The sequence below is a fragment of the Topomyia yanbarensis genome, chromosome 2 (assembly GCF_030247195.1).
Source record: "Topomyia yanbarensis strain Yona2022 chromosome 2, ASM3024719v1, whole genome shotgun sequence".
Taxonomy (NCBI): Eukaryota; Metazoa; Arthropoda; class Insecta; order Diptera; family Culicidae; genus Topomyia; species Topomyia yanbarensis.
In genome coordinates this window covers 6,791,460-6,818,906 of record NC_080671.1, presented here as the reverse complement: position 1 = coordinate 6,818,906, position 27,447 = coordinate 6,791,460, and the positions used below count along the sequence as shown (strand labels likewise).

The following is a 27,447-nucleotide window of genomic DNA, read 5'->3' as shown; positions in this document are numbered from 1 at the left end:
GTTTGTTATACATACTAAGAATACCAAAGCATGCGATGTGATGACCGGAAGATTAGAGAAGCAACTCCTTTCCTCCGACCCACACCAAGCCCCCCCCCCCCCCCCACCCCACCATAAGGATAATGAAGCTAGTATTGATGCTTTAATGAAGTGAAACTAGGGGGTTTCGATTTAGCAAAAAGATTTCACTTGTGAGCTAATTTGATCCAGTCCAGTACGCTTTTAATCGTTTTTTAATCGCCAGCATTTGTAAAATTTATGAAAAAGTTGCGAACACAGCATTATCCGGGCATTGCTACCTTGTAATTTTTATGAATTCCACTTTTCATTCAAATTGTTTAATGGTGTATTTACTCAACTAGAAAAAAAACATTTTTGGTTTAGTGTATCCTCGAGGTATAAGTAACTAGTCCTGGATACATTTTTTAATTGCTTTCTCGGCTGTGAGATATAACATGAGTATTGAAAAAGGTTGTACCCCGCGTATTTGACTGCGCTCATACACACGCGCTAAACATTGAAATCTTGTTTTTTATGGAAGCCTTTTCGTGGGATTTTATTTTTTTTTTTTCTATTCTTGGAGCTATTTGAGAGTTTTTTTTTCGTTTTTATATTACTAATCAACCGATTTCGACAATTTTCATTATCATTATTCCAGAGAGCGAGTACAGGAGCTATAACCTTGGCAGGTCTAATAACCTCTGCCCCATCCCAGGAACTTAGGACCAAAGGAGTGGCATTGACCCTCTTAGCCAAGTCACGCCCAACGATTTATCAAACCCCTATCAAATTGAAACGGTTGTGTACGGTTGTCCACGTTTCTTCCTTTTTCAAGGTTCAAAATGATTCGTTGATCAAATTCTTCATTAAATGAATGATTTGATTGCCGTATTATTTTGAATCATTTTCATTTTATACGCTGCACAGTTGGCCTGCCCGCTTCAATGTTTGTGTCACATAGTATATGAACCACAAACATTAATATTGACAAGAAAAATTGTAGGCGAATGTTTGCAATTTTCCAGGATCCCTACATGTATTGACTGTGTATGTATAGACTAGACTAGACGTGGTGAATTTGGTATACTCAATCTGCACAAAACGTTGAATAACGCAGGCTGATTTTTGGAACAACTTATGGCCCTTCGTTATGCAGTGGTTTTTACATCGTTTTCTTTCATCCGTCCGATAATTATTGTCTTTTTTGCATGTCTCGTATGAAAAAGGCTATACAATCACTCCAAAATTCGACTTTACAACACAGACCTGGAGGGCCAAGTGTTATATACCATTCAACTCAGTTCGTCAAGATCGAGAAATATGTGTTTTAAGCGTATTTCAAACGAACGGTATAACGCTCACATAAGCTACAATTGTATTTTAAGTTGACTTCCGGTTCTGTAGTTAACGGTTGAATAGTGCGGTCATACAGATATATGAACTAGCACCGCCAAGATATCCAAATGATGCAATACATATATATTAGATGCAACGTTACTTAGATTTGCGGGTATAGATCGCTAATGACCAACCAAACTAGCTTTGACCACATTGGACACCATTGATGGTTATTGATGCCTCTGGAGAACTTATAAAGTTCTCAAGTTATTGTCACACCTACGTCTCAGTGAATTCGTGACCGATTTTTACAAACATCATTTCAAATGAAAGATCCAAGCCTCTAATTGACTGTTATTAAATTTCAATCAGAGCTTACGGGTCTGTGATACAGCTACTTCTATGCAAATGAATTGTGTAATAAAGTAACAATTTGAATAACAAACTTCAAAGTTTATCATGTTTAGCCATCTTCCTTGGTGGTTCGACCGTGGCTTCATCTGGCATTGGCTCATCTTCGTCACCTGATTCTTCCTCCTCCTCATTATCATCTATTTCTTCCGACAACTCCGAATCAGAATAGTCGTCGCTGTCAACTCCACTCTTGCGGTAACTAATAGTAAGACCTGCCTTACCGAGTCTTCGTGCTTCAGCCGCAATAAGAATCTTTCTAGGTGCTCCCAAGATGGCGTTCTTCGATTGTTCCTCGCTAAGACCAAAAATAAGACCCCTGAAAGAATAAGTTTGTGCCAAGTAACTATTTTATAAATGAGCGTCCGTGTTCTTACAAATTGGCTACATCATAGGGTCCCCTAACATGAAACCGACTTTTTGCTTCGCTGGTGATAATGACGTTTTTCGATTTACCATATGAGTGGTACCGGTGAGCTCGATTGATGGCATCTTTTCGGTCGTTGGAATTAACGATTGCCGGTCCGTACTTAATCTCGAACATTATGTTCCTACTCACGGCCAGGAAATAAAACTTTCGGCTCATCTTACCCCGCACGGTGTCAGAGTTGTATGAGACGATGTCACAGTGCATCGTTTGGCAGGCATGCTGGAAAGCATCTACCGTGGTGGGTATAACGGACACCAGATTATACCGTCGGAGATTTGCTGAACGATTCGTGACCAGCGTTACGCTACTATCGGCGTATATAATGGTTAGTCGGTTCAGTAACCGAAGATGCCCTTTGAGGTCCTTCTAAAAATGAATGTAATATTATTTTAATTGTGGCCAGGAGGAAAGTAGTCTTAATCATGAAATTACGTTGAATATATTCAAATCTGCTGCTACAGGAATAGGGTCGTTTTTCTTATCGCCAGGATGATTTACATGATCGTACACTTGCTCGATTGCTACATTTTTGTATCCTACTGGAAAAGCGTAGGCGGTTTTGATTAGAACTTAGCTGGAATAATTGATTTTTGTTGTCTGTTATAATGAATATTTTACAAATTATTTAACTGTATCGAAACGTTTGATTATTAAATTTTAACCTCTATCCGCTAGTGACTGAAACACACGTTGAATTTCATACTTACATTCTTGAAGCTCTTTCAGAATTTCCTTCATATCTTTCACTGAACTAGTGAACGGCACACACAAATCGCTGAATCCAGAATATTTGTTCATTATTTGCCAAATTATAACAATTCTAAAATATTAATTATTTTTAATTATTCTCATTGGCAATGCCGGGACTGGTTTGTTTACAAGATCAACAGTATTGCACACAGTAAAAAATTGTCTGTGTCTCATCCAAGTGATATTTCACTTGTCAATTTGTCACAGGGCTGCCAAAAACAATATAATCCCCAAAAATGTATAATCTGTGCTTATACTTTCCGAAAAATCTATGTCGATATCTCCCACACTAAGAAAAATTATATAGTAACACTTACCATATGAGGAGGTTAATTAGACTTTGCGAGTATAGTGGTTTTTAACCGACTATAGCATTAGCTCACCTTAACTATATTCATGCTCACGTTCACTATACTCGAGGTTTGTACCATAATAGTAATATTGAACATTCTATTGCAAGCATGACTATTGTGAGTGGAATGTTCAGTGTAACAATATGCGTAGTTATGTTGACCTAACGTTTTATCATAATAGTGAAATTGAACACTATGTTGTCAAAATGACCATTATAAGTGGGCTGCTTGGTATAACAATAAGCGTAGTAACCGTGACCTAGGCCTGTTTGTAATAACTAAAATATTGGGACTTTGACATTTGTTGACTAGTTATTTTGAGAAAGGATATTGTTATTCTGGAAATGACGCCTGTTAATATAACTAGATGGATGGTAAGGGTGAATTAAAGCGTTCCGTATATTTTTTATTAAAATAATAATTTAGATAATAATCACAGCGGCAATTTACTGGTAGACAATAGATTGTGCCCAAATACCGCTCGACCGAGGATGGCAGAACCATCAATGGTGCTTGCCTTCTGGTGAGCCTAAAGCAAGGCTTCAAAATCCTGCTGCTCTGATCGACGAATGATACGACCCAAATACATTTTCTCCAAAATAGAATACGCAGGAAGATATTGACAGCGCTCATCTTTGAAAAGAGTAGCCAGCATGCGCGATTTTTGTTGACCAGCCGAATATTAGTATTTGCTTTCACCCTCTTCCACAATAGATCGGTAGGACAGTTCATTGTAGCATTGGACAGCTTCGATAAACTTACGACGATCTAATCTAATAATCCTCGCTGATGATCTTAAAAAAGCCCTTTTTAGTCTTCATTTTTCTGCAGTCACGCTAAAAAAATAAATCGAAAAATGTATGGTTTGAGAACGTTACAGTTCATTATCATATCAAATTTTAGTATTTACTCACCTGGTGCAATACTGATGAGTAAAGCAAACTCCTGGTACTGCATTCCGTTGTGACTTTCTGTTTCGTCAGACTTAGAAGCCGGTTCTTAGTGTAGAGACCTTTAAGGCTAGTGTTAACTCCTATTTGGTCACTAAGAACCCTTCCAGGCTAGGACTCGATTATGCGACGGTTTATACGGCCATCGCCTGACCGAATTATTGTAATCGTAAAAAAAATCGAAAAGTCTTTAAAGCACGCCCGTATGTTATGTATACGGTTTTTCACTGTAATGGCCGCGACATGTAGAAATACATTTGGGAACGCCTAAATTAACCAGTTGATAATAATTCAAAGTATAGTCAGCTGAAAAGCACTATATGCAAATGGTGCTTACGACATGGGTCTCGTCCAAATAAACGATGTATTTAGTTAATTCAACCTTTGTGTTTTCATAACAACTATACATTGTCTTCGGGACTTATTAATGCATTGTGCAGAGAACAATGACACAAAAAGTAGTTATAACAATGACAATGATTATATTGAAGATGCTCATAATTTCATTTTAACTTTATTTTAATAGTGATTCAGACTATTCCATGATCATTTTTAAGATGATAAATTTTGTTGGAGTGACCAGGATCAAATTGTCATAAATACCAACATTATAGTTGAGCGGTAATCGATTTTTCTAGTATTGTTTACGATACAGAAGTTTAGTATTACCGATCTCATGGTCATTCCTAATTTTTGGCAAATAGTCAAAACAACCATAAAAGTCTGGTCATATATACTATAGATTTTATCTCAGTGCAGTAAAGAAAATGGCGACTAGACGGGTTAAAATACATGCCGGCGAACGGCAGACTATTGAAACATTGTTCTAGGTAACCCGCCGTAGCTCGCCGGCAATAACACTCCGTAATAGTATGGGCTGTATCGAAACAATTGGGTAATTAAACTTAATACGACAACACGTCCCGGATTCCCAGTGAGCAAATTTTCTGGCAGAGACCGCTCTACTAGATTTCTGCAAGTCTTGGTTTGGCAGCCCTGTCAGATTTCTGCGCGTATCCTGTCGGGTTAGTTGAGCTAGGGCGAACTCGGTTTCGCTCGCGTTTTCTGGCAAATTTTGACAGGAACCGAGCTAAACCCTGGCATAACTCGGACATAAACTGTGCAAAGATCCAGGCAATTCCTACCTGGTAGAATTTAGCACGAATCGAGCAAAACATCTGACAAAGATGTGGCAGAAAGCGTGCAGAGATCTTGGCCGTACATTTCTGACTGGATTCTGGATAAAAGTGAGCAGCATCGGTTGGTTTAACCGCTTCTGTCGGAAACGGTTGTTGCATTTAAGGGAATTCGTTGCAAGAATTCACACACAAATCGCGCAAAATGCTCGCAGAAACTCTGCCAGCATCAATTTCGCTTTGCTCAAGTTTTGCTAACTTTCTGCTTGCCACGCTGACCGGGTTAGACGGGACATTCTTGGATTTAAAGAACTCGTCTCGCTTGACTAAACGTCCCGGAAAGTTTCACACATTTTCCAAAATTATTGAATAAAAAGCATTTTTATTCCAAAATAGCCCAAGAACATTTATATTGTTCGAAGCGCTCATAAAAGGATTCGAGCCGTGGTACATAGTCGCCGTGGGTAACGTACAAGTTAAGCCAATTTATTCTGCTTTCAACGTTACCTTTATCGACTACTAGTAGACTCTAAAATCTCTGCGAATAGTTTGGCTATCTAACTAAAGTTGGACACAAAACTGTTCAAGGGTAATTTAGTAGTGTAAATGTATCTCCCTGATATGCCTACATTTACTCTTGTCACTTGGTTTGTTATAGTAAACTTGTCCTGAGATTTTGACATTCGGGTGGTTTTTACTTGAGCTATGGTCCAACAAGCAGAAGCCTAACTAAATGCGATCTAGTCGAATCCCAGCGACTCTTTAGTTTAGTTCTGAAAATTCTTAGGTCAATTATTCAAATCACCTTCCAAAATAAAAACCTTCATTATAGATTTATCATGTTTGAGTGAAACTTCGTGTTTCGTTAAACAAAATTTTCGTTGAAGTAATAAATAAGCCAATACCGTTGAATATATCGCGCAGAGATCGATTCAATGCAGTCGGAGTGCAGCACGGATTTCCAACGGTTAGCAATTTGAAAGTTTACACAAGTTTTTAGGAAATTTTGTTCTAACCTAAATGTCTGTTATCTGTGGGCAAACCAATAATCTAATATACTTAAATGCCTTACAGTGTTCTTTTAGCTAAACAATCCAAAGACTCCTTTCGGGTCGGAGACCAATTCAAAATTATTGTGTTATTGTATAGATAATGTTAAAAAAGAGTATATAAGCTAGTACAGTTTATTACCGAGTTTATTACATAGTCTCTCCAACCATAACTCTATGTGATGTCTCGGTTTAGCTTAGCTACTTATAGGTTTTCAGTAGATGCAGGATATACGTTGGTGGCGTGGCCAACAATGACAGCCGCCGAGAACAGCTAATCAATAGCGGTCCTTACATGTTCAATATATTGACGGATTGATGGAATCCCCATCAATAGTTATTTTCACTCTAATGGTTCAATTTAACCACAAGAGCGATCCATTCCAAATGTTGACAGATGGCTTATTATTTGGAATTTATAGCTGTAAAACAACAACACGATGCAATTTTCAAATTCGATTTTTCCACAAACGTTTGGCTATGATGCATCAAATTGGTGCAGAGTTGTCTGAGAAAGAAGTAAATTTTATCGTTTATTTTTCGTTTATTTATATTTTTAATTGGTTGAACAAAAACTACGAGTAAAAATATAATGCTGAAAATTTGAAGTTTCTAAAAAAATGTAATATTTGGCGAATTTTAAGACGACCCAAAAAGTACCACAAGCTGATAATCCTAAGTTTATTCTAAATTTCATCCATACAAACCTACCCTTAGTTAAGTTGTGCAAAGAGTTCTAATGCTTATTAAATTGTAATTTCAGGGTAAAATACAAGGTAAAATATGAATGCTTTCCAATGTATCGATTGTAAATCGAAAAAGTATATTTTATATTTTCAACCCCACACAAAGACCTTTCAAAAAACTAAACAGAATTGGACTTTATCAAGTTAACCCAGAGTTGGAGGTATTTTAAGATATTGACCTATTTTTTCGGACAAATTTTCAATGCCCGTTTTGTCCCCCTTCCAGTCAAAGTAGAATATTATTTTACCGAAGTCCATCCCATTATATTCACAAACAAACTTCGTTCCTTTCAGTGCAGGATCCGTCAGGGTGCGGCGGTTGAACCCCTCGGTTTTGGATTGTCAAACGTCACATTTTCAGTAACGGGTTGTGCGTCTGCCATCAGTGCGGGTGCGTGTGTGTGAGTAGTATGCTGTGAGATTTTATCCGCTTTGCATGAAGACTAGCCGACATCAGGCTAAAAGAAAACTAGAATGTGTGTGAAACAAAATGGAGGTGTTTTATAATGGTGCGTAGATTTTCTCCTTTTATCGCTAAGTAGTGTCGGAAAAACGATTCAAACCCGGTCAAAAATTGTGTTAATTTGTTAAGAATGAAACGTGGATCATTTTGCTGGTGTTTGTAGCTACAATTGGACAATTTTAAAGGCATAAAGTTGATTTTGAAAATGGGGTGAAAAGTTTTTCTTTTTTTTAATGCTACGTTTGGGGCTTCGGGTTCAGTGGAAAATAGAAAAAGAAGATAGCCATTGCTCTCAGAGTGAAGTACATGAAAAGAGAGCGAAGGATGTGGAAAGACAACGAAATAGAAACTGATTAGCAAAGTTTTGTCTTGCAAAAACATTTTTATTCGTTGTTAATGTTATGAAAAAAGTACTCTTGTGAAGTCTATTAGCTTTTTTCTAATATTTTTGACCGATGGTTGATCAGTGTTTGCATAAGATAAGAAATTCAATGAATGAAAGTTCGTGTTAGTGGTAGGATTAGCTGGTGACGGAAGTTTTGTCAAGATGGTGTCTGACACGGACTTAAAACTTTAGATTCGATAATGAACAAAAATAGAAGAGAATAAGTGCTGTTGTACTCTGCGTTGTCATAAAACGTTCTGCAGATACAGTACTTGTACGTCAGTTGCGCCATTCTCCCGTTGAACCGGTAAGTAATTAAACCAATATACGAATGTAGCGAAACATTGGTAATCAAAATATAACTTATTAAACAATAAAATACGTCTTCCATTGGCAGTACACAAGAAACAAGTTTCGATGAAATTTTGTAAAAAATACAAGTTTCTGCATAGCACAATTTAGTGAAATATTGGAAAATTTGGTAATAATTGTTTACTTTGGCTACTTTTCCCTCTGTAAGTGGAAAACGTGTTTTTCTTTCGTGAATATGCTATTTTAGTGTTGTAGATTCATAAAAGAGGCGGAAAGCGAAAATTTTTAATAATTCATTAATTAGCTTTAAAGTAAGGGTTATTGTGCTCCCGAAAGTAAGGTTTTTGGCGAAGCTAGCTTAATGTGGCTATGCCGCATAGCCGTAGTCCTCATACTCGTCATCGGAAACGTAAGCGAACCTGTGATCCACTCGTTTACCCGGTATACTCAAACATAGGGCTATCCCTACACCGAGATAAAATAGCTATCGAAATCCATAACAACTACTTATGAATTTGCGCCACAAGGATCCCATATAGAAATCATAAACGTGTCTTATGATTTAGAGGGGAAGTTGGTCATTGGATCACTTACGAATTTCATAAACCATACTTATGAAATTCTGACTATGCTCTTATGTTTTTCATGCCATTATACTTATATTATTCATCATGGTAAGAGATTGTAAATAAGAACACCTTTTATATTTCTTTTTTCTGGTCATATATTTTTAAAATCATTAAACATAATTTACATACGTTTTCAAACAAGTCTCCAGTTCACCTACTTGCCCTTAGTTTCTGAAGCACTATGGTTCGTCTAAGTATCCATTGTAAAAGTTTCAGTCATGCCACAATATTGCTTAGGTGCTGTCAAATATATACAAAGAATATGACACAATAGTCAATGAACACAAAATAAATACTCACATTTACTTTCCATTCGTTTGAAACAGCTAGTTCAGTTCAATTGCAACACACCTAACTTGAAGCTAATTCCACCAATTTTGTTTTAACTTGTGACATTTTCACAATACTAATGTTTATAATAATCTTAAGACTCGTCTATGGATTCAATAATGCGAACTTATGAAATTCATGTATTCGCTTGTGGAATATTTTTTTTTTTTTTTTTTTTTTTTTTTTATTTCAATTATAGAGGTTTTAACCTTAAGGTCATTCGCCTCTTCGGGTTAGAAAAATCTCTTAGGAAAAATTTCTAACCCTATGTGCGGGGTCGGGACCCGAACCCAGGTGCGCTGCGTACAAGGCAATCGATTTACCAATACGCTACGCCCACTCCCCCGCTTGTGGAATACATAAGCGTCTAATGAAATCACAATTGCGCAGGTTCATAAGTCGTGATTTATGAAATTCTTAAGTGTTTTTTCCTCAGTGTAGTTTGAGCGGTAGCGAAGACGGACAGCATGAGTTGCTGATGACAATTGCAAGGAAGGCTCGTCCAGCGGATCCTCAGCGGCTTTGCGCCGCTTCGGATCCTTGGATTCGGCTATGCGGCGGAGCCGCATTAAACTAGCTTCGCCAAAACCTTACTTTCGGGAGTACAATAACCCTATGTGCAAGGTTAGTAGGTAAAACTTATTTTTAGTCTCATAAATGAATTATTAAAAATTTTCGCTTTCCGCCTCTTTTTTATGAATCTACAACACTAAACTAGCATATTCATGAAAGAAAAAACATATTTCCACTTAGAGGGGGAAAAGTAGCTAAAGTAAACAATTACCGAAAATTTCACTGACTGACGGCGTTCTGTACTTAATATTGTATTTGGGCAAATTAATATTTTTTGAGTTCATCTCATTCTTATACCGCAAGCGAAGTATTAAATTATGAAAAGAAAAAAACATATTTCAGTTTATAGTTTTATTGACTTTTACATTCTATCAATTTATACTACATATCATAAAAAACTTCCAAATTAGCTAGCTTATGCGAGTAGCTGGTTTAGATCTTTCAATCTATTAATTAATTTGAATGTTCGATTAATTTGAAGTGTAAATGTTTAACCGCTTGAATATTTGCATTTTTTCAATTCTTTTATTTTTGAAGTTTTGCGTTTTTCGATCATTAAATGTTGCTATACTTCCAGCCCATCACTTCATTTCAAGAGTGGCGATTTAAATGGTCCTAAGTGATAAAGCTAAATAAACTAAGTTATTTGCAGCACAGCACGTTATCATTGCGTAACTAACGTATACCGAAAACGTGATTCAAATATACAGATCAAATTGATTATCCGGGAATTTATAAAAATTTCAAATGCATTCAAGAGTAAAATTGAAATAAAATAGCGTGAATGTTCAGGCCCGGTATATGTAAATGTACCTATTTCGGCTTTAATTGATGTTTCAGAATTCTAAAATGCGATTTATATTTTCAGTTAATTTTCATTTAGTTTATATATTGCTAACGGGTTCATGACACACGGTGATGACCTATTTTTGTCAGACCCATGGTGTGCTTTAGACTACAAAATGGGAACATTGTTTCGTTCTTTTTGTTTAACCAAATCTGCAAAAATATTCTTTAGACACTAGACATTGCCTCATAACTCTGTATTAATACTTAGTATAAATTTTACTTACGGGATTTTTCAGCGCAAAAGAAGAAACTTTTTTATTTTTGTATATTGATACATGAAAGAATTTACTGGAATTTAGATTGCTCGGGTAGTTCTGATTCTTGAGCGTATAATTGTGACAACCGAATAGATGAAATGGGCGATTGAAAATTATGCTCTGTATAAGTCTCCGGGAAAAGAAATCGTTCCAGATTTTACGTGTAGTCTTGCAACAGGATACATTTCATCAGCATGGCGGAAAAATAATTCAAAGTATTCTTTCGTAAGGGTGGCTGCGTTTCCCATGATGATGCTAAGAGCTGTGGATCGATCAGTCTACCCTCTTTCCTTCTCAAATCAGTGGAACGTTTAATCGTCCACTACATTCGGGACATTGACTTGAGTGTTTGCCCGTTTCATACAATGCAACATGCATATCTGCGGAGAAGTCTATTACCACCCTGTTACACAATGTTGTCTAACAAAAACTGTTCGAAAAAAGCAATTAACTTTAGAACTTGACACTGAAGGTGCTTTTGACAACGTGTCTTTTGATGTGGCACCTTTATATATCATGAACTGGATACACGCAATACTTAGCAACCGACATCTATTGGGATAAGTAGAGGTATGGAAACATAGTGTCTGCGGATGTCCTGAAGGTTATGTGCCATCACTGCTTTTTGGGGAACATTGTCGCCGATGGCTGGTTGAGGAAACTGAATTAGCCTTGGTTTCCGACATATGGTTTCACCGTTGATTATTATGTAATGAAAACCGGTATTTGCATTAACATACTTTTTGATATCAAATCAAGCCTTATTTGTTAATAGGCAATAGTGTCTTCATGTTGGACTATCAGTTTATCTAAATAAAACATCCATGGAGTTTTTCATGCAATGACGGATTACAACCGGAGCTCGTTTGGCTTGCAGCTCTTTTACTCTGAAATTACTGTTGCAGATCAAGTTAAGTACGTTGGGTCCTCGGCATGATACCGTGCCTTGACGTGGTCTGGGGGCTTTTCACTAAAGCTGTATTACAGTGATTATATCGCAAAGCAACTTACTACGACGATTTTCTCTTTAGTTAAGCTGCATTACGATCAGATTTAGTACTTAACCTGGCGACCTTAACAACCCACATATACCATGGTCGAAATTATGTACAAAAAGAGTTTAGGGCCAAGTTCTCTCTGGATGAGCCCTGGGTTTGGCAATTAGCCCTGGTTCGGGACACTTTTAAACTTGGGTGTGTCGCATGTTAGGACTCTCGAGGATGAAAATATACCAGATGATCTTTGACAGTGCTTCGCGATCATCCACGCTCGCGATATCGCAAACTTGATAACACACTGGTGATAAAATGAACGTTTTTGCACTTATACATTTACAAACGTGGTATCAAACATGAACCTACGACGAAGAGGACGTAATTTGGCAATGCAACCCCGGCCAAAGGCACCCGATAAGAGACTGAGTAGACATCTGATTTTGTACCGTCATTTGTGAATGATCATGAATGCAATTGCTTGTAATGCAAAATCTTTACTGACTAGAGCCGGGAGTCTTTGAAACAACCAAACTCCAGCAGATCCAAGCATGTCAAACTCAAATCGGTGACTAAGTCATTTATCTCTACTCTGTCATCAACTTGGGTTATACTGGAAACCTCAACCCCGAACTCATTTGAGCGAACTTTCGGTCACGGTCGAATATCGTTCCGTCAGTTCATAGCATGTTCACACGTTGCGAAATTGGGCATATTATAGCTAACTTTGATTACTAGTACTAAAAGATATAGACTGATGTTTTAGGTGGGATATTTGTGTGACGTGATTAACACAAACAGTAGGTACTACCAAGGATGCAAAATGCCTACCTTTTCTGCGGCTGTATTTTTTCTGCCTACATTCTCATTTCTCTTTTGACGCTGCCGTCGTTTGCTATTGCAGGACGCCCAGCGCTGTACGGCAGTCTGTAAGCAAAGCAGTAACATGACAAAGAAATACTGCCCCCAGTACAGCCACCAGACGCGAGCGGTACAGCTTCTCTTTCCTTATTTTACACTTTTTAATATTTTTAATTTATTCAATATTTTCAATCACAAACTCCGGCAATAAATGCGATTCGTTTACGCCACGACCGGCATCATCGCTTTCATGTGCGGGGATCTCCCTTTGACTACGCAGAGAAAAGTGTACAAAGCGAGAGAACAAACTTTACTACGCCACACTCTCACCGAGCAGTCGGAGTACAGCAGCAAAACAAAAATATATTCCACTGCTCTACGGGAAAATGTACTCGGTTTGGCTACCGTTCTGGCAAGAGCTGTAGCGATGCGTCGCTGTAGCGGGCTGTACGGCTTGTGCAAATGTAAATATACCGAAAAAATGTAGTTTACCAGTACCTTTGGCATCCCTGGGTACTACAGCGTAAAAATATCGGAAATTTTGCATCTTTCTTCAGCTTATTGCCACTTGGTCAAGTCTCCCCAACATTAGTTCTTACGTTCAATGTCGTGCAAAATTTAGTAATAAGTTTTCCAATGTTCCGATTAATGTAAAAATATATCACTACTTCATAAGGAATAAGATATGATATAAGTACTTTAAAATTATTAGTCAAGTAGATATGTCCATACAAAGCTTGATAAAAAATTACACCATTTAAATCAATATTATTTACGGAATATTTTCCATACGGAAACGATTGTTCATTTTAAACTTTTAAAGGTACCTTAAGGGATCGAAAGTATAAAAACATTTTTGAATTTTTTTTAACAATCTTATAGAACACGTCATAACCAATAATAAAATTCTGCGCTTGGTCAAGTCTCCCCATGTTCCTTTTTAATCCATAATTAACATGGTCTCAAGTGCGGATAAATAAACGCTCATTTCGACGCGTTCCTACGCTCGCACATCTGAACCGTACACACAATATCACAATCAGAATCACAACCCGCTGCAATTGGCCTTAAGCGGTGTTTTAGTGGATGACATTTCCCGTCTCGTCTGCAATTGTAGTGAGCAACTCTGACGAGGAGCCCTCCCGAAAACCCAGTAGTACAACTCTAAAAAAACTGATATTAACACAATCTATAACCACATCTGTCTCTTACATATAATTCTACATAATGTACAGTATACAACAAATATTCCCAGGATAAAATATTTAAAAAATTTGCTTATATGAGGCATTGGAGGTCGACGGGTCCATTGGCAGGTATTAGAGCTTCCAAAAAAAAAAAAAAAAAAATTCCTGGGAAATTCCGGGAATTTGGGAATAAGAAAAATACAATGGGGAATGAGAAAAATACAAAGAATGACTTGTTTCCTTGAAAAGGAAAGAATGAATTTAAAAGTTTTCAAACCTGATTGATTGCATGTGTATCTGTCCTAAAACAGTTGTCAGAAGATGTCGATTTTACGGACTACACAGCATTGAATCGTTTGATAACTCGTCACTCAGTTTATACAATATCAACTTCTTTTGAATGATTTTTTTGGGTCAACTTTGGATAACCTAAATTTTGGCAATGACGATTATGATTGCGAAGATATTCTGAACGTAGCTACTGGGTTTACACTAACGCTACTGTGAAGAAATACTTCGCTGTAATAAATGGCGATTGATTTTGACATGAAAACATGAACATTCTTTAGCAAAGATTTGCGCAAGGTTTACCTTAAAAAATCACAAAAAAATGTCTTCATATTACCAAGTTCAAAGATATATCGCCCATTGATCCGCGAACCAATTACTACCCACTCTCAAGTGTTTGTCAGTCGAGATATTGCCTGCAGAATTTTTTCGGCCAAAGAATTTTATGGCATAAATTCAAAAATTCTTTTCCCGGGATTCCCGAATCCCAGTAATGAGAAAACACAATTTCCGGGATTCGGGAATCTCGGGAAAGCCAAAAATTCCGGACTCACGTCGAAACAAAGAAATATAAGTCAGGATCAATTGATAATCCGATTCCAAATTCAAATCAAACAGATGCACACGGTCTTGACACTCTACACAACTTTGCTGAAGCTGCGAATTTTCTGGTAAATCAGGATTACCAGATGCAACATGTCCAATAATATGTTATTGGTAGTATCACATATACGCTAGCGCCTCGTGTTGACAGAGTTCCGAGTTAAAATGTTATATGCATGGACATGATCTTTTGAATGATTTTTCTGAAGACACCAACCTTCTACGAGGTTAGAAAAACGAGATAAAACGATCTGCAGTGTACAACTTTAACTGTACACTAGCACCATGTAGTGACAGCATTCCAAACTAAAAATTGCACCTGCCGGAACCTTTGGTCTAAAGAACCACTTTACTGAAGAGATCAAATATGTAACTAATCAGGATTTCGAGATAAAACATCATGAATTCACCATTTCCTAGGCGATGCTAATCTTTTTTGGAAGGGTGTTGCAATATTTAATACGGATGCTGCAATACTTATTGAAGCGATTCCGAAATTATGACGGATGACGGATACTATACAACTCAGAATATTCTATGCACAAATTTTTCAATAATTCTGGCAAAGTAAGTTTTTGTTTTGATTTGTTTTTGTTTTCCACAGAATTAAAGATCACACCTTTTGTAAATATAAGAATAAATTCAACAGTAATAAGACAAAAAATCACACCCGGTACTAATATGTTCGTGTGTGTGTTAACCTTCCTATCTCCCACTAGCTGGTAGTGATTTACAGAAAAAAGATGTTTGCATGTATTTAAACATTCATGCAAATAACTTGGTTCACGGATTTAGGAAGGTGTTAGCTCAATTGACTTTCCGATGACCCATTTCGTGTACAGTGCCAGACATGTTCCGAGGTCATCGTTCCATCAACTAGCCCCGCCTTACTGTAATGTTTGTATCAATTGGATTGTAACATTACAGTAAAACTTTCGATTCCATTTAAGCAGGAAATCGACGCGTATTTATTATAATGGTTCAATTTGTATATATAACATAACACATGTGTACTAGAACTTACCATTTTTTCAGTTTTCTACCTTCATTCCTATCTCCCATTTATGTCTCCTTTAACTCTCATCCACATTTTTTGAATCCCTGCTTATTTAAGAAAGAAAAGGGGAAATAATAAAAAAGAACCGATAGACTCCGTGTTTTCCTCAGCTCTTCCGTTTCTCCTAGTCTGGTGTCACTGCCTGTTGGACTTGTGTAAGTTGTTCCATTGGAGATCTCCAAGGAGCTGTAATTGGAGGAAGATCTGACTTCTATCCAGAAGTATCAGTTTTTCACATTAATAGATTATATGTGTACACTACAAAACATTCCCGTGTATAATGCAACCATTTTTTGAACATTTATATGTACATATACACACATAAACACATACACACATGTATACATAAAACCGATTTAATCGACCCATCAGTGGGATGAGACACCTCTCATATATATATATAACTGTTGTATTATTCATTAAATTGCCAAACGCACGCAAAGCTGGCAAGCAACTATATGTGAGACAAGCACAGCCTCGAGTCCTGCACGTATAACACGTATAATAAACTGAATAAATTAAAAAACAATAACAAAACAAACCAAAAATCAAAACAATTATGAAGCAAAAAAAGTTATTCATAAAATGGATGGAATGATCCATATAAATCAAATTAATAAAACAAATCAAATTAGCTCAAATGAAAATCAGACAATATTAGAAAAGTTATGAAATTAAGAGAGTAAACTAAATTGTTTCAAGCTAACTAACTCTCATCCAATAACAAAAAGAACTGACTAAGCCGAATTAATAAAATGAAGAAACTGAACAATATATGAACTGGGAAAAACTAACAATTTAATAAAATGATTAAAACAAATGAAACAAATAACATGAATAAAACAATAAAACAGTTATTGAATTAATAAGATAAATAATATGAATAATGTGGATAACACTAACCGCCATGTTTGAAAAATGCAAAAACAACCAAGTCCATTGCAGCCGCCAGAAAATTTGTCGTCTAAGTATTGAAATTGCCTTTAAATCGCATTCGCAAATAGCATTTGTTCCTAAGGGCAATTAGCACAGGCGAGTTGAGTCAAACGTCAAACTATTTAAATCGCCTGACGATCTTCGTCCGCATTTTTTTTGACCGGGTACTGACTCCATTCAGATATCCGAACCGGTTCCGGAATGAGTTTAACTGGGAATCAGTGAAATCGTTGCATCAACTAGTCAAGTTCAGATGGCGCTGTCGATGCTAAGTGGAAACATTTTTTTGGTAGCTCGCTCAAGTCGCGCACATACATAGTAAAATAATTGTGATGTGACGATAAAATCACTACGTCAAATTACACTATTCCAACGATATTTTTGCCTACCAACACATAACACAACAGGAGAAACGACCTACCGAGCGATTAACTTCGATTTCCTATTAAATATGGGTCATTCCATGCGAAGTGATCAAGGCACGTGTAATCGACCTCCACGGATTTGAACAAAATTTAGAGGAATTGTTCATCTAGGGCCAATATATAAAAACCCAAATTTTTGTGACAATTGAACCACCCCTCGGGTCATGGGAGCACCCCCCGTTTTGGCAAATTGTCAAAACCCTTGATTTTCTTTTGATCATATCTCCGGTTCTATTTACTCTAGAATCAAACCACAGGATGGCTTTTGAAGAAAATTGTTCAAGGAGTCTATAAAAAATATTATTTTTCGCCGACAGTGTTGCCAAGTATGCAATTTTATCAGTTAAATATTGAAACTTAATTTTTCTCAAAATACGCATATTTTAATTTTGAAAATTTTAATGCCATCGCGTTCCCCAGACATTTTTACATAAAAAACACTTATCATCTCAATATAATATGAGCGCATCTTGAGATACACCGTTTTGAAGAGAAAAAACCGCAATTTCCCATATAAAATCGCAAGCGCACAACACTAAAAAACCAATTTGAGTATTCTGAGTTCAAACATAATTTTTCGTGAAGTAGACGAGAAATAATAAAAAACTACGTATTTGGTTTGCTTTGATCAGGGTCGATTTTTATGACAGTTTGAAGATTTTCTCAATTTTGGCCAATAAAAATGGATTTTTATATGAGAAAATCGGAGTTTTTCCCTTCAAAACGGTATATCTCAGGATGCGCTCATATTATATTGGGATGATAAGTGTTTTTTATGTAAAAATGTCTGAGGAACGCGATGGCATTAAAATTTTCAAAATTAAAATATACGTATTTTGAGAAAAATTAACTTTTAATATTTAACTGAAAAAATTGCATAGTTGGCAACACTGTCGGCAAAAAATAATATTTTTTATAGTCTCCTTGAACAATTTTCTTCAAAAGCCATCTTGTGGTTTGATTCTAGATTCAATAGAACCGGAGATATGATCAAAAAAAAATCAAGGGTTTTGACAATTTGCCAAAACGGGGGGTGCTCCCATGACCCGAGGGGTGGCTCAATTGACACAAAAATTTGGGTTTTTATATAATGGCCCTAGATGAACAATTCCTCCAAATTTTGTTCAAATCCGTGAAGGTCGATTTCAAGTTTGCATCTTTTTTTGATCACTTCGCGTGGAATGACCCATATACTATATTTCACTGCAAAATTTTGTAAACTATGGGAGGAACACAAAATCACTTCCGAGAGATTCGGCAGTGCTGCCACTCTTCACACCCGGTACTAATATGTTCGTATTGAAATATTTATTATGTTTGTTCAAATAGAATGGTCATTTATCTCAGTAACGCTTTCAACCAAATAGCTTTCGGACTTAAATCATTTGGATTCATGACTTATACACCCAGATGACATTCGGCGAAACGTCATTCAGTCAAACGCCATTCGACCTAATGACATTCAACCAATTTGCCCCATTTGGTCTATTGAACTATTGATATTCGCTCAATAGGCATTTTTCTAAGTGACCGGATAGCCTCTGAGAACATTGTGTGTGAAACTTCTCTTATTGTTTACAGATTCGTATCAGTTCTCTCGTGCTTAGCTGACAATCAAGCATGCCAAAATTCGTTGAAAGTAATGATGTTTTTGCATTAAGTTGTAGACTGGTGTGAATTTCAGAATTCAAGAAAATGCTGTATTTGGAAACTTCCACCAAAATGATTTTTTTTGAATATTTGGCATATCACGAAGTTTTTCGTGGTGAAGCCAGTTTCTCTTCTTTCATGGCAGAAGGATAATTAAATTAAATGTTTCACAATATCGCCTAGATGTCAAAGAGAAAGTTGCAGGAAAGTTTACGGACCTTTTGAAAAACCTATTATTGTTGATGGAGAAACGCGACTAATTTATGAAAAGGTCGTAATAAAACAAAATAATTGTGTTGTTAAAACAAAAGTTAAAATCTCTCGAGAACTGCCACATTTTAGAAAATTTTTGTTAAGAGCATTTCGATTTAGAATGGCGTTTAGAATCATATTCAAAAAGAAAATTGTATTTTTGACCGCAAATAGTAAGAATTATAAAAATATGTCAAAAGTTGTTGTTAGGAAAACTTTTTTGTTGAAAGCTTCTCCATGATCCAAATACACTTAAAAAGTTGCTTTTACGTCTTTAAAACGATTAACATTAAATTTTTCACATTTTATGATGGGGTAACGCGAATAACTTTTAAAAAGAGCATAATTACACGAATTAATTGTTTTGAAGTAGCAAAATTTCAAATATCTCAAAAACTATCGCATTTTGGAAGATTTTTGTTAAATGCTTTTTGATTGTAAATGGTGCTTAGAATTATATTCTGTAATAAAATTACAATTTTGTATGTCAATTAGTATGAAATTTAAAAACATGTACGAAGTTATTGTTAGAAAAACTTTTTTACCGATTTTTTCTCTATCATGCAATCACATTCAAAATGTTTCTTTTCTCTTTAGGTTTTTGGTAACAAAATATAAAAAATTACAAAAAATGGGTTTTTTCGCAATTTAAATTTTTATCATAAATTTTTGTTTTTTTTTGAAAAATGACAAAATTTTTTCAGTGTATTTTTTTTTTCAGACAGAAGTATTCATTCCCTGTAACTCGTTCTTCGATAGTTTTGCTGTATGAAATATAGTAATCGAACAAAAAAATTTTGAAATTCATACATGTAGAACCGTTTACGCCCTTTTGAAAAGTTGCTCTTGAGTCAAAATAATCTTATTACCTGTGGAAAATATTTAATCTTCCATGTCGGTGAAACGTGCAAAGTTTCATTGGAATCTAAGATGGTCGGTCACGATTTTAATGATTTTCGGACGGATCTTCGTGGAATTCCTCAATAGAAACATGGCGAAAATGAGCTCATCACCCTATCTATAAATTTAAAGACAAACACTGCTTCTGATATGTGACCAACAATACGCTCTTTTATGCAAAGCGCTTTATTTTGCACAAACTACTCAAAAGAAATAAATTGAAAACTCCCTAAACTAGCCCCAGGCTCTCGTAATTCCTGAGTATGGCGTTCCAAAAAAGCGTTTCATTCCAAAAAATAACGGAAATCTAACCAAATTTCTATAGTTTTTAATAAACTAAGTATCCTTTTTCCCCAATCAACCAGAAAGGCAATATAAATAATTGACATTACCAAATCAATGGTCTCGTTAATATTCATTTATGTCAGCCTGCCATCCATTCATCCATCCACTAGTTTCTCTATCACATTTATATTCCTCGTTCGACCAGTGATTCTACATGATTTGTATTTGTTCGATAACGTAAGCGGTTCATGGCGATTGCACTTATACTTATGTGCCCGCAAAATGCTCTAGATGAACAGCAGCGAAAACTTCCTGCTTGCTTCACATATCTGCCAAATAGGGAAAGAGATTCGGCAAAAGTATAGTCGGTCATTAAATACCTAATGTTGCCATCTTCGGTAGGCGAATTTTACCAAAAACAGGTTTTGTTTTTCATGTATTTCTTAAAGTTAGACTGGATTTATTAGTACCCAATAAACATAAATATGCTGATAAGTAGTACCAATGAGAAACTTCGCAACCATTTATAAGATGCGAACAGGCTTCATTGAACCATAAGAAAACTAATTGTTTGGTTTTAAAATATTCGATTTTTTTTTAAATTTAATTAGATTCTTGGAATTCTTAGAATTTATTCCTGGAATCACATGTTTGGTCTTTTATAATGGAAGAAAGTTTTAACATTATTTTTTATCAAAAGCCTGGATGACAGTATTTGTTATAATACCATTCGAATAGATTCAGAAAGAATGTTTTCTGTACTCTACTGTCGCACTACGCTTAATTGACCTATTGATAAACGGAATTTTAAAGAATACGAGATGGTTCTGTGTATGCCGGAATTTGTAGTTTATTCAATGGTCTTTAATTTATCCCAAAGCTGAATCATTTTTTTGTTTCTTCGATAAAAATATGTCATTTCAAAATTTAGCTCCCTTATTTGGCATAATTTATACCCCCTTTTCCCCTAAAAACGTGAAATACTTCGGATTGCGATGTCAAATAAATTCAAAATTTGAATCACCCTACAATCTAGCAGGTGCGAAATTAGATAAAAAAAATGTGATGATTGAAAATGTGAGGCTCATTTTTTGGCATTTCCAAGAGTACAATAACCCCTACCGGAAAACGACTTTTGAGACAGCGTCCATTAATGTTACATGAGTTATCATCGCGCATCAGTCAATAATTGCTTACTATTACTTTTTCTTCCTCGATTGTCCCAATCCGGTGACGATAGGAGTTTGGTGAGTCCGGGATGAACAATAAATGAAGCGATTTAGTAGCGGCTATAGTGAACCCAGTTTGACATAACACCACACCAATACCGCGCATGAATCTACCTGTGAGTGTATGAGTGTGAGGGTTTGTCTGCTGGCCGTCGATTGCTGATATCCGATGCAAATATTGTACGACCACAGGCACACTTTTCCGCATATTCTCAATGGAGCTACCGACAAGAGTCTGTTCAACCGTGGACACACCAACACAGCTGCAATAGGCCAGTGCCCGTGTGTTGGCAGCCCTCTTTGGTCGGATAATAATTATTGAATTGAAAGTTTTTTTTTCGCCACACTCGTCTCTCAAAGAGGTACAGAGAAACAATGATGTCGGCGTATGTTTTAATTTTAATTGTGAGTTCAATCTTTAATCAATCTTTTGCGAAGTGAAGTCGTGCAAATTCGGCCAAAAATATTGTAAAACGATAACTGAGTGGTTCCCGAATAGTCTAACGATGGATTTTGCCCGATTACAGACCGATTTGGATCGAAAAAGTGATGATGAAAATTAATCAATGAGACAAGTCGAGTGCTCTTCTCGTTCGCCATGATTCGGGTATGTTAATGGTGGAGCAAAGGCAATGGAAGAAAAAATCTGTTCATTTGTTCCGAATGTGAAATCGAATTTCTGTGCTGTTGTGTAGTCGCCCTGTCCGGAATCGTCATTGATTTTTCACGACATGGGGGTTTGGTTATGATGTGCGCTGTAAATTTTGATTGATATTAAAAACCACTTTTAGACTGCATTATTATTCAATACTGCTATTGTGATTGGTTTATTTAAATTTGAGTAACTTGCTTCAGGTATAGGTGTACAAATATGATATATAAAATTTTATTTTTTCTGACTGGTGAGCACTTTTGTTGTTATTGGTTATTTACTAAAAAAATCGTAGAAAAAATGTGCGGAAACAGTGAAGAAAAATTTCATAATCACGCAAGAAAATCGATTGCATGCGGGTGACATTTTTAATTGGAAAAGTGAGTTTTGAGGTTAGAATCATCCAGAAGTGTTTTGAGAGTGTTGGCAACAGCAGAAGTAGCGACACGAAGCGCAAGAGAGAAAAGTGTGCTTTCGAAAATCATCATAAACTTTTATACGTCGTCTCTGTTCGCCGTTGGTTGGTACTACATGGCAGAAGGGCAGCAATAACACCAACAAGAAGCATCCAGGGAAACCTAGCAGCAGTCCGTCCCGAGGCGGTATGGGAAAGGTGGAACAAGATGAAGAAGCCTTTAGAAGGCAGAAAAAATATATCGTATAAATGAGTGAACTCCAGAGACGACGCGCGGCTATGAACCGGAGTATTCTTTGTCAGTGATTGTGTGTAGTGACGAAGTTGAGTTCTAGCTTTGGCCGTGTAAGAAATGCAAAATAAGAAGAGTGTAGCGACAGCACAAGCTCAACTGTCCGAACAAAATAACAACAAAACTACTATTGAAATGATGAAAACACGAAATTGATACCTAGTTCGAGGTGATTTTAAATCTGGAGTTTCATATCGTTCATGGTTGTGACTGCTTGATATTTTTCATAACAAGAACCTTTTTTTGAGTTAGTTTTTATCGATCGAGATTTTTCACCTAAGTATTTCCTATAATTTCTCATTAGTGATACAACTCAGTTTGATTATAAAATTAATTTAGAAACCCTGATTTGTGGAATGAACATTCAAAGCAAAAGTCGCGAAGGACAGGAAGTGCACAAATGGCAAAGAAAACAAGAAACATTGTGTTGAAGAAGCACAACAATAACCAACTGCAATGCTAAAACCGAAACATGGAATCATCACTCGCGGATGTTTGGAGATAATTGTACAAGCAATCATGGCGAAGGAGTTTCCATTTTATTAATTTCTATATATATGGAATAACGGAGGGCAACTGTTGATGTGTGCGTCTGCAAATGAGAGCTTGACACGTTCGGATTGTAGACCTAGAAAAAATGACTCATTTCGTAATCATATTGTTATTGTTGATGAATTTGTCAATCACTCAGGTGACGTTATACACCTTTAGAATGGAGACGAAATCGTCGCGGTGATGTCTTGTTACGTTTAATTTGATGTCCCGCTTGAGAAGCGTACAGAACATAGGTCGTTGTTGATTAGTATCTGGAAAGAATTTCACGTCATACGCATTTCAGAATTGTTTTGTTGAGGGTTGATTTTCGTTTGACTTGAAAATTAGCATTTGAATTAAATTTTTGTTATCAAATATCATTGAAATGATTGAAACAGAATAAACATTCTATTCTTTGAACGGATTTGGAGTTTATAATCAACTTTTCAGCCACATTTTGAAATTCTAATGGAAAATTAATGTCTTGATCTATACTGTGTTATATATCTACACTTCATAAGATTTTCTAGCTGCCAGCTACATTATTCTTTTTTTTGCGTAAGACTTCGCTGCCGTTATAAACTTAATTGCCCCATGTTCTATGGGATTCCCTATATGCATGTGACAATTATGCGTAAAACTCAACGTTTGTTTTCTCAACGCAAACCTGTTTGTTTATCCAAAAAATTCGCTGAAGAGTACGGAAGAATTTTGAAACACTTCTTAGCGTATTATTTCAACCAGAAATCCGAACAAACATTGATAGTAAACTTAAAATTTAACTTGATGTTGTGGGTAATGGTTAAGGTTGTAATCGTGTTTGTCATTTTAATGGTTAAAAGATAAATTCGTGCGTAAACAATATTTTCTTACATCAAAATTATTTCTACCCTTTGAATAATACTGTGAAGACCCGATTTTATCAGCCCCCGATTTTATCTACCGCCGATTTTATCAACTTTTTGACCCGATTTTATCAGCTTCATATGAAAATTGATAGTTGGTAGTGTGATGGGCTCTAGCAGACAAACCAAGTTGAATTCGAGTAAATCCTTTCTTGAGCATATTTTTCTTGTCTTAGAGATCCGAAAAATGCAAAAAAAATTAAATTTTGCCCTGCGTTACTTGCAAGAATTTTTTTCTTATCACGAAGCCCAACTACAAATTTTTTTTCAAGCCAAAAAAAAATTGGGCACTAGTAGATACGTATCCTCTGCGTTGAAAGGACGATTAGTGTATTTATTTTACCATTCAAAATATTTGATTCAATCAAAACTGAAGAGCAAGCACATTCCACATTACATTCCAATTAGCCAAAAAAATTACCTAATAAATTGTTTTAAATCGATTGGCAGAAAGACATGTGCAACGCTCTCATAACTAGCTGAGAAAATATTATTAATGACCGTAATACGTGAAGATGAGAATCTAATCCCAAGTCAAACATCAAAATTACAACAAATTGAAATAATATTTTGATGTCAGCATTAAATTGAAATCTTAGTGTGACTCAATTTATGGTTTTCAACTGTTGATACAGTAAAGACCCGTTTTTATCAGCCCCCTGGTGAATTTTAGGCTGATAAAATCGGGACATATATTTTTTTCTTTCTTTTTATAAAACCGAAGCTCTCTTCTTTAATCCCTAGATATCGCCCCATAACTTTTCCTGATTATTTAGCTTAAACTTCCCTCAAGGGGGTCTGACAGGTACATTAAAACCTTAAAATAAGTAAACAGCCTACAGGCGGTGTTGGGCACCTGAGCGAACAAAAAACAATTTTTTCTTCTAGTTACTTCAACATAAGCGAATACAGATGGTTGCTTATATTTTAGACTTCCTCAAAACGCCAATTTCTTAAACTGTGAGGAGTATTTCTCTAGTGCTGTGGATGTTTAATTCATGACTTATAATTCCAGGGCCTGCTGGATGGTTTCACTTATGTTTGCATTATTGAGTGATTCATTACTCTTAGAATCTGTAACAAACTGAAGCTAATGATTCTTAATTTTCCATGCCTAATTCGCTCTATTTTTCAGAAATGCCTCTTCCTTTGCAATTGAGAGTGCTTTCAAACGTCTGTTTTACTTAGAATGAAGTGATCAAACTTTTTGGGTTTGATTCATTGAATTTTGTAGAGATTTCAAGGTATCGTTCCCATTTATTTTCAAGAGACTGATTCCCTTGAAAACAAAAATAACCAGCTTTGGTTTTTGTAAATGGTAAAATTCTGAAAATAAAGGGAGAAGAGAAAGTTTTATTTTAAATATAATTTTAAATGAACGGAGAATTTTTTGTGTTCTGGAAAACTACATTTAACAAATTATTCACCGTTTTATTCGACAATCTTTTTCTATCTATTAAACGAAAAAAGATGGGTGAGTAATGTCAGAGGCATACCCGGAGTGAAGTAGAATACACTTTAGCCTGTTAATACGAATGCTACAATTTTGACTATCTTCTGACAGGTGGCATTTGAAGCAGTTATTTCGTTATTTCTAACGGAAATACCGAAATACTGGTACTCGTACATCGAAATCTGAAATATTCGAACATATTCATCCTTATACACGGTGTATTTATTAGAACAATTTTATGCAAAAAAATTCAGCATCTCTGAAACTTCGGAATATGAAAGAATGGGCTTTCCCCTTTCATTTGAAACTAAGATCAAAATAATCCGTCGGGGGGTCCAGAGCAACTTTTTTTTTTGAAGTTTTTTTCGTAACAATATAAGTTTTACTACTGGAGATAGTTCATATTTCTGTCCCTAGATGGTGCTTTATATATTCAAACAACACTAAAAGTGAGCATTGTATAGAAAATTTAATTGTCTACAAGTTTGTTGACCACTAAAAATTGATCTGAAATCATCCGGAAAAGTTGTTTAAGATTTTAACAAAGTTATATCTAAGATAGTTTCACACGAGGCCTAGTGGTCTCGCACTTATTATATTACAAAAAAAAATAATTGGGTTTAGTGGCATAAAAATATTAGACGGGATTCATTACGTTGACAATTCTAATTGAACTTCTGAAAATTAGGATGTTTGACAGAGTCAGAAAACTATTTGTGCTTTTGGTTTGTAATCTTTCCCGATAGGTTCAAAGGGACTACCATTCATCGGAAGGTATTGCTTGCTTACAAGGGTTTGCTTACATTTATGTTTTGTTACGCTGGTGTTTTAGAAAGGACCATACATCGTATAATTTAGGTTATGATCGCTTAAGTCAGCTATTATAATTCCGTTCAAGACGAAATGTTGGGACACACCGTTTCTAGTTTAACGCAAACCACAGCAGTAACTGTCCAAATTAGTGGCTAGTGTGAAATGATTTATTCAAATTTTCTCCGCAAAGCATATTGTGGCAGTTGGATTTTACGGCCATTTCCTATCAATTATGCGAGATATCGTTACTAAATTGATCCTAGATTATGCGATATGTATTACTTTTGAAAACAAAATATGATTTGAGCACAACAATAACCTTATATACATAAAAGTCCTAGAATATATCCCAAAAAAAAATTATCTTGATCCAAAAACTCAAAGTTTTTTGTTCACTGTTTGTCACATTGAGTTAATTTTGAAAACGGATAATCAGCGTTTTGAACCAAGCGTTGCAATGAAATCCGCGAAATATTGCAATGGTGCGTTAAAAGTTTCATTGAGTTTGTTCAAATATAAAGGTTGAAGTTCAGGACAAGTCAATTTTATACGAAGATGCTAACAGAGTAGGAGATTCATGTAAGAATAGTTATCAGTCATCCCTGAGAACAATCGAAAAAATGAAAAAGATGGCATACATAATTGAAAAGGCTGTTTCTGCGGGAGGAATCACTTACCATCATGAAAAAGAATATTAATATCATACTAGTTTGGCCAACACTTATCTAAAACTTCTCATCCCAAAAATATGAATGGT

The 27,447-nt window shown here is 35.8% G+C and overlaps 2 protein-coding genes across 12 annotated transcripts in view; one reads left to right on the top strand and one right to left on the bottom strand.

Annotated features, from left to right (window-relative positions):
* Positions 1 to 1,374: 1,374 nt before the first annotated feature.
* LOC131680989 (ribonuclease P protein subunit p30) lies at positions 1,375 to 3,064 on the bottom strand. The gene is made up of 4 exons (XM_058961697.1): positions 2,887 to 3,064; positions 2,612 to 2,718; positions 2,127 to 2,545; positions 1,375 to 2,068 (listed from the first exon to the last, which is right to left on the bottom strand). The coding sequence occupies exons 1-4, from the start codon at positions 2,975 to 2,977 to the stop codon at positions 1,786 to 1,788; spliced, it is 900 nt and encodes a 299-aa protein (XP_058817680.1). The 5' UTR covers positions 2,978 to 3,064; the 3' UTR covers positions 1,375 to 1,785.
* A 4,524-nt stretch (positions 3,065 to 7,588) lies between these two features.
* Positions 7,589 to 27,447, top strand: part of LOC131681325 (uncharacterized) — a 104,214-nt gene continuing 84,355 nt past the window's right edge. For 7 of the 11 annotated variants that reach the window (XM_058962075.1, XM_058962077.1, XM_058962076.1 and 4 more), the window contains exon 1: positions 7,679 to 8,318. The gene's annotated coding sequence lies outside the window, so the exon portion shown is untranslated. The other 4 variants (XM_058962070.1, XM_058962072.1, XM_058962069.1 and 1 more) reach the window with 4 other exon arrangements.

Excerpts from the sequence above, each read along its gene's own strand:
- LOC131680989 (XM_058961697.1), bottom strand. The coding sequence starts at position 2,977 with ATGAACAAATATTCTGGATTCAGCGATTTGTGTGTGCCGTTCACTAGT. Across the intron at positions 2,719-2,886 it reads TCTGAAAGAGCTTCAAGAAT|TAGGATACAAAAATGTAGCA; the intron begins GTAAGTATGAAA and ends ACGCTTTTCCAG. Across the intron at positions 2,546-2,611 it reads CAGATTTGAATATATTCAAC|AAGGACCTCAAAGGGCATCT; the intron begins GTAATTTCATGA and ends ATTCATTTTTAG.